This window comes from Oryx dammah, unplaced genomic scaffold (assembly GCF_014754425.2).
Source record: "Oryx dammah isolate SB20612 unplaced genomic scaffold, SCBI_Odam_1.1 HiC_scaffold_28, whole genome shotgun sequence".
NCBI lineage: Eukaryota > Metazoa > Chordata > Mammalia > Artiodactyla > Bovidae > Oryx > Oryx dammah.
Genome location: NW_024070212.1, coordinates 90,637,019 through 90,647,861, shown reverse-complemented (window position 1 = coordinate 90,647,861; position 10,843 = coordinate 90,637,019). Strand labels below are relative to the sequence as shown.

The window sequence follows — 10,843 nt, the reverse complement described above, 5'->3', positions numbered from 1 at the left end:
GCTTCACCTCCTTCCATTAGCTCACAAGAGGGTCCCAAAGGAAAAGACTTTGAAAATGGAGAAAAACGCCATGAAAGAAACATATTATTATTCTGCGTGGATGCTAAAATGTGGCGTTGTGAATGAAGTGCTGGCTTCCCATGCACACTCAAAGAAAAAGATGATTTTAAGGTTAAATGTAATCCTTTCACTTACTAAGACATACATTAATTAGGGAGAAAGCATCTTCCAAAATATAAACTTAAATCTGTTAATAAGCACAAATCTTCACAGAAAACTAGGAAGTACATGGGGACTAGCAGACTAACCTCAGACAGAAGCCGTCTGTGACTTTAGAACAAGTATTTTTACTACCCGGAGGTGGCTCGCTGTTGGGAAATGCTAAATTAAATACCACTAAACATTATTATGCCTTTAAAAAGTAGTTACAAGCTTCAATAAGCACACTTTTATCACAAGAACACACACTCTAAAGCCAAAATAGTTCGGTTTAATGTGCCAAAAATATGCTCACCCCATACATTGTTAGAAAGAGCAGTAGGAAAAGAAATCTAAAATTTGCGGCTAATTCATTTGACGGCAGCCAGTGTCTCCTATCTTCCTTGGCAAGAGGGCCATTTTTCTATGTTGTATTTTGCACACAGAAGTCTGCATAGAGTGATTTGCATACCAAAAACACACTTGTGAAAGAAACTGTTTGCCTAGGAGCCAAGGAGGGATGGGGTTTCGACTGTTGGCTTCTATATACACAACACCCCCGGGCTACTTGCTTTCCATCTCCCTACATGCTGCATTTCCCACAAAGTGTTATGCACTTCATGACGCATTAAAAATTAAAGCAAATAAATCCTATCCATAACCAAGAACAACCATAACAGCAATCCAGCACAACACAGGGTAAATCTTTCCTAACAGCCTTCAACTCTTTACTAAGGAGCTGGTAATAATAAGTGCCATCATACACTGAGCTTCTGTTTTACATCAGGTGTTTTACATGAATTACTGCTAATTCTCACAATCAGTCTTCAAGGTAGGTGCTGCGGTTCCCGTTTTCTTTATGAGGTAACTGTGGCTTGGGGAGGTAAGCTAACTTGTCAAAGCCATGAAAAGGCAGTGGTGAAGCCAGGTTTGGAAAACCTGGTCTGACGGCTCAGCCCTTCCCTGCCACTCCTGCCCTCCACTGCCTCTCTCCCCATCCCGTTTTGCCGCAGACCATCATCATTCCATTTCCAAGGGTTGAGTCCAGTAGGCTGGGGTGGTGGGGACACACACTGAGAAAGGTGTAGGTATCACTTTGGCTTCCTGCCCCGGTTTGAGAGCAGAGCGTGAAAGCAGGACAGCCAGTGTCAAGTCTCAGCAAAGGTGCCCGATGAACGAGTTCAGTGACAGACACCGGGTGAATGGGCAATGGCCTGCGAGTCAGAGGATGGGGGGAGGGGCGGAGAGCCCGACCGGTTGCCGCACAAACAAGGTACATGGTAGTTGAGATGCAATGGAACACTCCGGCTCGGTGCCCATGCGCTATCACCAATTCAGTGCCAGCCCAGCTGTATTCTTGGAAACAGAAAATGGTTTTCTGTGTGCTTAATTATAATGCTACTTACAGAGAATTTATTAGCAGCAAATTAGGTGCTTGGTGTATTTCTTAAGGAAAAAAAAAATTGGTAGTGGCACTTTGAAATCTGTTCATCTGATGAATCCTTTGCAAATTTTCCCAACATGCAGCATTTGAAAGAAAATCAGCCATTTCTGGAAAGTCAATGGGGGAAAAGTGCAGAACGAAACAACTGAGGATGACTGTAAAAAAGGTTTACAAACATTTGCTTTCTTTTAAGTTGTTTCTGTGTGTGTTTTTCTCACCTGGTTTCTCTTTTTCCGGCCATGGTAGCAGAATTTAGATCTAATCATATTTCGTTATCCATGGACTGCCATTGTCCAGACTCCTGGCTTTGAGACTTCATTAGGGATTAGTCACTGTTAGAAAGCAGTTTTACTGACACTTTCAGTAATAAATCCCTTGTGATACGATCTAGAGCAGCTCTGTCTCATAGCAAGTTTCAGGCTGAAGCAAATAATGTGATAGCAAACTGTTTTGGAGGCAGACAAATCTGGTCTGAATCCAGGTTTTGTCAACTATGGCTTTACCTTACTTATTTAATCTGAGACGGTTTCCTCATTTGTTTAAAAAAAAAAAAAAAAGGAAAAGAATATAAAGGCCAATGACAACCATTTACCTCGTCCTTGCTAATGACGGCAACAGAAAATCTTGGTTTTGTTCAGATCCCATGTGCCTAACTCCGAAGATTTATCGCATTGGTCTAAGCCATCTGTTCTTGTCAGTGATTGGTTTATAGGGTCTCCAGGAAAGCATGTGACTTAATTCTTGCCTATAAAATCAAAGGGGAAATCAGCCAGAAGCTTCTGAGAAAGATTTTCTTTGATAAGAGAGACATGTGAAGAGAAAGCCCATCTGCTTTTGCCTGCCTTGATTCCTGATCCTGATGCTGTTGCTGAGACGTGCTGTTTGATGTTGTGGCAACCATCTCTTGAACACAAGGGGAAACATCAAGACACACAACAGATAGCAGAGGAGAAGGACCAACTGGAAGAGCCTAAGTCCCTGGGTACAACACTGATATGATGAACCAACCTTGGTCCACTTGTCTCCAGATTTCTTGTTAAAAATCAATGTCTTTATGGTTTACCCTGTTGTGTAATAGATTTTGTGTTACTTGCAGCCAAAAACAAAACAAAAAATCCTTAATTTATATAAGTAAGAAACTCACAAAGTGATTCTAAATGATACATTGTATGTAGTTAGCACAATGCTTGGTACACTAAATGGTTGCTAAAAATATTGGTAACAGCATTTATCAGACATAGGTAATGACCTGAAAAAGCAAAACTTTCAAAACACCACACAGATAAAGAAGATGAATGATACTGATTTAGCACAACCAAAAAGCTTCATATTCTTGGTAAGGGTCAGGGGAGACATTAACGTATGAGACAGTGATTACACCAACAAATCCTCATATCTGGGAGTAAGATGTAACTACAGCCAGAATTCAAGCACTAAGGACCATGGTTCTTTGCCAGGTTTCCACCCATCCTCTTAAAAACGGACAATCACCCTGTGAGCAGCTCATGATTCATATCTGAAGACTAACAATTATGTGTATGTGAATTACCAGCCTTGCAAAGGGGCAGAGTTCTTTCAATTCACATAATCTCTTTCAGAAGACCAAATTTTACCATTATTTTCTGAAAACATGTTATATTTCTTTATGGCAGGAAAGCTAGACATACAGATATACATATAATAAAAACATAATTTAGAAATATCATTTCCTTAGAAATGTTGTTGTTGTTTAGTTGCTAAGTCATGTCGGACTCTTGCAATCCCATGGACTGTAACCTGCCAGGCTCCTCTGGGCATCTCATGATAGCTATTTTTAAATGAGATTAAATTCATTTAACACACAATTAACCATCTATTTTAATTTAATTTAATTTATTTATTTATTTTGACCATACCTTGTGGCATGTGGGATCTTAGTTCCCCAGTCAGGGATCAAACGCGTGTCCCCTTCTTCAGGAAGATGGAATCTTAACCACTGGACTGCCAGGGAAATCCAAACGATTAACCATTTAAAATTATACAGTTAAGCAGCATTGAGTGTACTCACAATATTCACAATGTTCGACTCACTCCAGTTTCAAAACTCTTTTACCACACCCCTGGGAAAAATACTTCACGTCCATTAAATAAGCACTTCCCATTCCCTTCATCCCAACCTCAGTTAGTCATTAATCCCCTTTCTGTCTCTATGGATTTGCCTATTTTGATATACTACATAAAAGGATTGTGTGTTACAGCCATACAATATGTGACCTTTTGTGCCTGGCTTCTTTCTCATCCAAGTAACAGTGTGCATCAGTATTGTTCCTTTTTTATGGTTGAATAAGGTTCCATTGCATGTGTATATCACAGGCAGTTTATCCCTTCACCCCATACACTGATAGCCATTTGAGTTGCTTCCATCTTTTGACTTCTCATGGTATTTTAACATCCCACTTGTCATCATCCTAGTCCAGACTACCACTCTCTCACCTGGATTACAGCAACATTTTCACTAACCTCTCTTCTCCACTCTGTTTCTTTCCACACAGCAACTTGAAGGCCATTCCATGCTTGTAGTCCTTCAGAGGTTTTCCAGTTGCCCAAAGAACGCTCTGGGTTCAAATCTTCAACAAGAACTCCAGAGCCTGCAGTGAATGTTTACCTTTCTTGTCTACCTTTTTTTCCTATTTCATTTCACATCACCCTCTCTGCAACTGAATGGTTCCAGCTAAAGTGAACTTCTCTCAGTTTCTCAAAACCATCAATACTCCTTTCTTCAAGAGAAGTGCACCTACTGCGCTGTGTATCTTCTCTTTGCTGGACTGACTCCTACTCATCCTCTGGGTATCATCTCAAACACCACTTAGATGTGGATGAGATGGTCAGATAGCATCATGACTCAGTGAACATGAATTTGAGCAAACTCCAGGAGACAGAGAAGGACAGGGAAGCCTGGTGTGATGCAGTCCATGGGGTCGCAGAGTCAGAAACAACTTAGCGACTGAAAAACAACATACAATACCCTATACTTCTTTGCAGCATTTGCCTAACTGTAGATTATTTTTCCTACTAGACTGTAAGCTCCACAAGGGCAGAAACCACGTGTTGTGCTCCTCATGAGAACCTTTCTGCTTAGCACAATGCTTGGCACATGGTAGACATTGATCAATAGTGTTATAGACTGGGGCATGGGCAGAATTAACAAACTGCCTCTAAAATTTTGGATACTTTCTGAAGGTATCAAAGTATGTCAACTAAAATGGACACACATACAAACAAATCTTAGTTATAATTACATTGTTCATACCCTCTCTACTTACTTACCCATCTAAATGGTAGAATTCAGAAAAACAAGACAAAGTTTTATAAATATGGAAATATCCTTTCAAACAGTTCTTTGCTTGTGATTTAAAAAATAACTGATATTTAAGACCACCTAAAACAAACATATGCTAATTGAATAGTTGCCTATCAAAATGTGATTGTCTGACTTCAGTGATTATTCTTGCCTTTGAAAGGATCTAAAGGAAAATGTTCTAAAGACACACTTGTACAACAACAAAAAATTCTCATAACATTAATACTTTCATTTTTTCCAGTCTTTATCAGTGTGGTTTAATATGTAAATACAGCTTTTGTTTTTCAAGATTTTACCTACTCTCTTTATTCACTTCTCAAAAACCAGATCAGTGGAAGAGATTACAGCTCCCTATCATGAAATTAATTTCAGATACTTGAAAAAGCTACTTTTAATCGCTACCTGGGGGGAAAGATAAATAGCCCAAGCCAGCTTTTTTAGCTGTAGGTACTAAAGATTAGAGGGGAAAATTAGAGAATGTGATAGAATAAAACCTCTTGCTGAAACTGCAGTACCACAATTTTTTTTTAAAAGCACTGTTTTTATGATTGTCAACCCTTTTAGGTTAAGAGCTCAGGCACTGAGTTGGTGCAGGAAATAATTTAAATATTAATTTAAATGTATTTAAGTATTTTGCAATTTGATTACTTGTAAGTAATTACACTATAGGTTTTTCACAACTGAGACCATTACAAACTTTTCATTAGTGCAAAATTAGGAATGTTTTGTAGTACATACAAATAAAAGATTTTTTAAAAATATTTTTGAGGTAATATAAAAGCAATTTATGAAAAGGAGAGTCATTGGTTTTGTTAAGGTGCTGAGGTAAAGCAATGAAGAACATGTGGACTCTGGTTCAAACTGTATCAATTATTAGCTGTATGAGCAAGTTACGTAACTTCTGAATCTGTTTATGCATAAAATTGACTACTTCAAAGATTGAGATTATGTGAAAAATGAATATAACATTTCTAACAATGCCAGACATACACTATGGCTTTTCTACCAGATATGCACGATTTCACAGAGTGGTAATTACAGACAAGGTAAAACAGTGAATAGAAGTTTAAACAGTTCCAAAGGAATAGTAACTAGGAAAAAATAATGCCTAATGACTCTGAACTCACATTATCTTTCTCAGTTTGCGTTTTATTCTTTATTCTGTGCTACCATGGCCTCTATTTAGTAAGACGTTTGTAAACTACCACAAACAACAACAAAAAGGCAAATAGAAATCCAGGGACTGAATATGAAACCTGCTGACTCAAACTAAGTAAACTCATCCTCTTGACCATGTCCATGAGATTAAGGATCATGCCAAACAGTTCTCCATAGATTATACTTGTCTAAACATGCACATTGTATATTAAAGAAATCATCTGGTATTGTCAACAGAACAACCATCAAATACCATAGACCAGAACAAACAAGTGGTCTCTTATTATCCTGAAACTCCATAGATTTTGTAGCAATTCCTTAAATCATATTACCTTAGAAATCAATTTATTTAATAAATTTTAAAAAATTACTTGGCTGTGTTGGGTCTTGATTGCAGCATGTGGGATCTTTGACCTTTCATTGTGGTATGTGGGATCCAGTTCCCTGACCAGGGATCTAAACTGCCCCCTGAATTGGAAGTGCTGTCGTAGCCACTGGACCACCAGGAAAGTCACAGCAATTTACTTTAAAAACTCTTGACCAAAGAAAATTCCCACAAGTATTTTGCAACACTAGCCAAAAATATGCTGTTTCTGTGCAACTCTTTGTGACCCTATGGACTGTAGCCCACCAGGCTTCTCTGTCCATGGGATTTTCCAGACAAGAATACTGGAGTGGGTTGCCATTTCCTTCTTCAGGGGATCTTCCTGACCCAGGGATTGAACCTGCATCTCCTGCAGTATGAGCAGGCTAATTCTTTACCACTGAGCAACCTGAGAAGCCCAAACCAAAAATATATTTGTTTTAAAATTTTGCAGAAATGAACCTGCACAATTTGGTTCCTCAAAATTTGTTATTTCCCTTCCTTGAGAACTTTTCTTTTCCACAAACCGGGAAACTAACTTCCTAGGAAGTCAAAGAGTCTTTAAAATACATTATGATCCTTCCCCTGCATCCTCCCTAACAAAATAGAAACACTAAATTTCACTGCATCTCATTCACAAGTTCTGATTTTTTTCTTCCAAGTTCTTTATTATCCAATCAAGACAGTTCAATCGTATTTAGGCACTTTTTAACTTCAGTTAACCACTAAGCAGTTTACCATTACATAGTTAAAACATTAACATATCTTAAGTTTGTGTTTTTTAATACAAGGTGTTAGGGCAATTGTGCAACATTTGGTTAATCACATTAAATATTATATTGGAGTTTCTTATTCACATTCTATAAGCATCTCTAATTCACAGAATTTCACTTATAGTTTCCTCAATCAGAGATATGAAGGCTACAGAAAACTGAAAATGTGCTTTATAACTTCAATAAATTTTATGACCCTCAACCATTGCAAAGATCAATGAAATATCTACCAAGGTAAATGAATGACATACTAAGATAAATGAATGACATTTGTTACATTAAAAATGAGATTTTCCTTTCAAAGTCACCAAAACCATTAATATTCAACCAAAAATTATTGGAATTTGTAGGGTTTCATGTGTGTATGTGTTTAAATGTCAGGGTGGTATGACCTTCTTTGGATGTAAAGCTGCTGAAAGCTGAACTGTACAAAAGAAATCTTTAGAGAACAGAGACTTTTCTTTACATATTTATTCCGAGCCTGCCCTTCATCTCGTCCTGGCTTTCCACATTGATCCAATTGTAGCACTTCCTGGAGCGAGCTATGTTCTAATCAGCAACATCAGGAAGAGAAAATGCAGATCTCATGTCATGCTCTTTGAAAAGAGTGAATGCATTCTAAGCTATCAGGAAATGTAAGTCACAATTTAACTTTTAATAATTTTTATCTGCAATGGACATGAACAAGAAATATGGAACGAATCCTTCATCTATTCAATAGGTGCACGATTTCTATTGAGATGAGCACCATGTAGCAGAATTTTACTTTGTTCTCTGTCCCATATAGTTGGGCTGACCTTGAAACCTTATCAGTAGGCTCTTTTGTAGTGATGCCTGGATAATCTCCACTGAATGGTGAATCAAAGGAGATACAACCTAGAGGCACTAAATCACCTAACATTACTTCTTGTTAAGAATTTTTTCCCCTTATAATTGCTGAAAAGCTATTGAGTTAAAGCAACCACACCGACTCCCCAAAGTCAATGGTCCAAACCCCCAAATGAAACGGTTGCAATTCTCTTGGATTGCCAAAAAGCAGGAATGGATCATTTAAAGAAAACTAGGTCTGCACATTGTCACCTCTCCACAAACATTAACATCCTACACACTAATATTATTTGAACATAATCCCCCACGGAATCGAAATACTGGCCAACGGTGGCCACAGGAGTCTTCCAATCCATGCCTACTTTTGGGATTTGGGTACTTGAGGGACTGGAGGGCGAGGCAGTTTGAAATAGACCTTGACCGAGTCGTAGATGAACCACTGCAGGGCAGTCAGGGTGCCAATCATGATGATCCGGGCGAACAGGCCTTTCCACACGCCCTTGAACCCTAGTCTGCGGAGAACGTCGAAGGCCGTGCTGCCTTTCTCCTTGTTCAAAACGGACACGACAGAATCTGCAGGGTGGGACACCACGGCACAGAAGACGCCAGCGATGTAGCCAGCCACAAAGGTCACGGCCAGCTGCTCACTTTTGGTGCAATGGCTCTGCGGCTTGGGCACCACATACTTGTAGAGCGCCTCGACCGTGCGCTCAAAGCAGGCGAACTTCATCATGGTGTAGGGGATCTGGCGCATCCAGAGCGGCGCTACGCCTTTGTAGAAGGCCCACAGGCCCTCCTCACCGTACATCTTGGGGGCCGCGGCCCGGAGCGTGCGGGCATAGCCCTGCTGCGTCTGCATGCGAACCTTCACCGCTTCCATCGGGGCCAGGGCCACGTCGGCGAAGAACTCGGCGCTGGCTGAGGCGGCCAGGTACAGCCCGGTTCTCCACTCGTAGGCCTTCTCCTGGCCCAGGAGCTCCGCGTAGCGGATTTTGAAGACCTCATAGAGGCCAAACTTGAAGAGGCCCTGCATGGAGTAGCCTAGAAAGGTCGGGGCCCAGCCTCGGGCCAGGCCGCGCAGCCCGTCGTCCCGCAGTGTCACGCCAAAGCCGCTCAGGATGCCCTTGTACTTGTTGGGGTCCACCTGCATGCGACACTTGACCAGGTCCAGAGGCACGATGGCCGTGTGCGTCAGCCCGCAACTCAGCATCCCGCCCAGGCCGCAAAGCAGTAGGTACTTCGTGGAGCCGTACTCGTAGCTGGACTCCTCCAAGGCTGCTGCCCAGGGCCTGCCCTTGAGTTGGCCTACGCTTCTCCCCCGCAGGGCTCGGTAACCGCCAGCATCACACATGGCCGCGCTGGGTCTAGGCACACACTTCCCTCAGCCCGAGCTCTTTCCTCCCTCAGGGGCCCCAGGGCACTGCGCATGCGTCTGAACTCCCCCCTCCCCCACCCACCCACCCACGTGAGCTTGCTAACCCAACGGTCTGGCCTGAGCGAGGGACAGGTCGCGCCAGAGCCCAAAGGTCTTCGACCGCTCTCTACCGACGCCGGCACACCCGCTACCGGCTTGGCTGCCTTTGGATCTCAACCGGCTCCTGAAATTTTAAGTAGGGGCATTGCCCCACCCCTCACCTCCAGGACGGCCCTTCGCCCCGCCCTCAAGCTTTTGGGCGAATAGGCTTCTGGTAACGACAGGAACCCCGCCCCCCAACCCTCCTCAGCTTCCTCCTCAGTGGTCCCTAGGTCTCACCTCCCGTGGTAAGGCTTTCCATGGCTAGTGTGTCAAGTGGCTTCTGTCCCGCTCAGCAGCTTAGTCTTCTACAAAGATGCTGAAAAAATAAATCAACAAGTACAAGCATGAGTAAACACATGAATAGGCAAGTAAGTAGATGAGGAGATGAGTGACAGGGTGAAGAGTCGCCATGCACTCTTTCAGGAAGAGTTGCCTTCCTGAAAGGCCTTTCTGGAGTCCTCACTCAAACAGCCCGCTTACGGTAATGGTCATCTCCATGGCCACAGAATGTTCTATGGAGGGAATGCACAGCGAGAACCAGGAACCTGGCATTAGAGGACCAGTCCCTGAGCTTCCAGCCTTACCTAACATTCTTGCAGTGCAGACTGGGAGGATACCTCTCCCCCAAACCCACACTCCACTCGTTTCCCTCCAAGAGTTATTGTGGGGTCTTAGGAAGGACGGAGGTTCTCCCTAGATTGAGAGAGGGATGCTGATTATTTTCATTCATGCGATGTTGTTTCGTTGACTGCTGAATCCCTGCCATGGTTTTGGAGATTAGGAAAGTCAAGAATCCTCTTTCCTTTTAAGGGAGCTTGTAGTCTCACTGGCCTGGAAAATGAGAACTAAATGATTCTACTTGTAAATCAGTAGCATATACTCATGTATTCATTCACTGTGTGCTGGGCCCTATGCAGGGTTAGGGGTTTAGCAAAGAGTCAGGCATATTCTTCAAGTGTGAAGTATTAGTCACACAGTCGTGTCTGACTATTTGTGACCCCCATGGATTGTAGCCTGCCAGGCTCCTCTGTCCATTCAATTCTCCAGGCAAGAATACTGGAGTGGGTAGCCATTCCCTTCTCCAGGGAATCTTCCCCACCCAGGAATCAAACTAGGCCTCTTGCACTGCAGACAGATCTTTGCCATCTGCGCCACCAGGGAAAAAGTATTCTTGCTGACATCTAAATAAGGAGATGAAAAAATCAGTATTGTGTGATAAGTA

At 42.0% G+C, this 10,843-nt stretch overlaps 1 protein-coding gene across 1 annotated transcript; it reads right to left on the bottom strand.

Moving 5' to 3' along the window:
- Nucleotides 1-8,463: 8,463 nt before the first annotated feature.
- LOC120856117 (phosphate carrier protein, mitochondrial-like) lies at nt 8,464-9,456 on the bottom strand. The gene has a single exon (XM_040231107.1). The coding sequence runs from the start codon at nt 9,454-9,456 to the stop codon at nt 8,464-8,466; it is 993 nt and encodes a 330-aa protein (XP_040087041.1).
- Nucleotides 9,457-10,843: the final 1,387 nt, after the last annotated feature.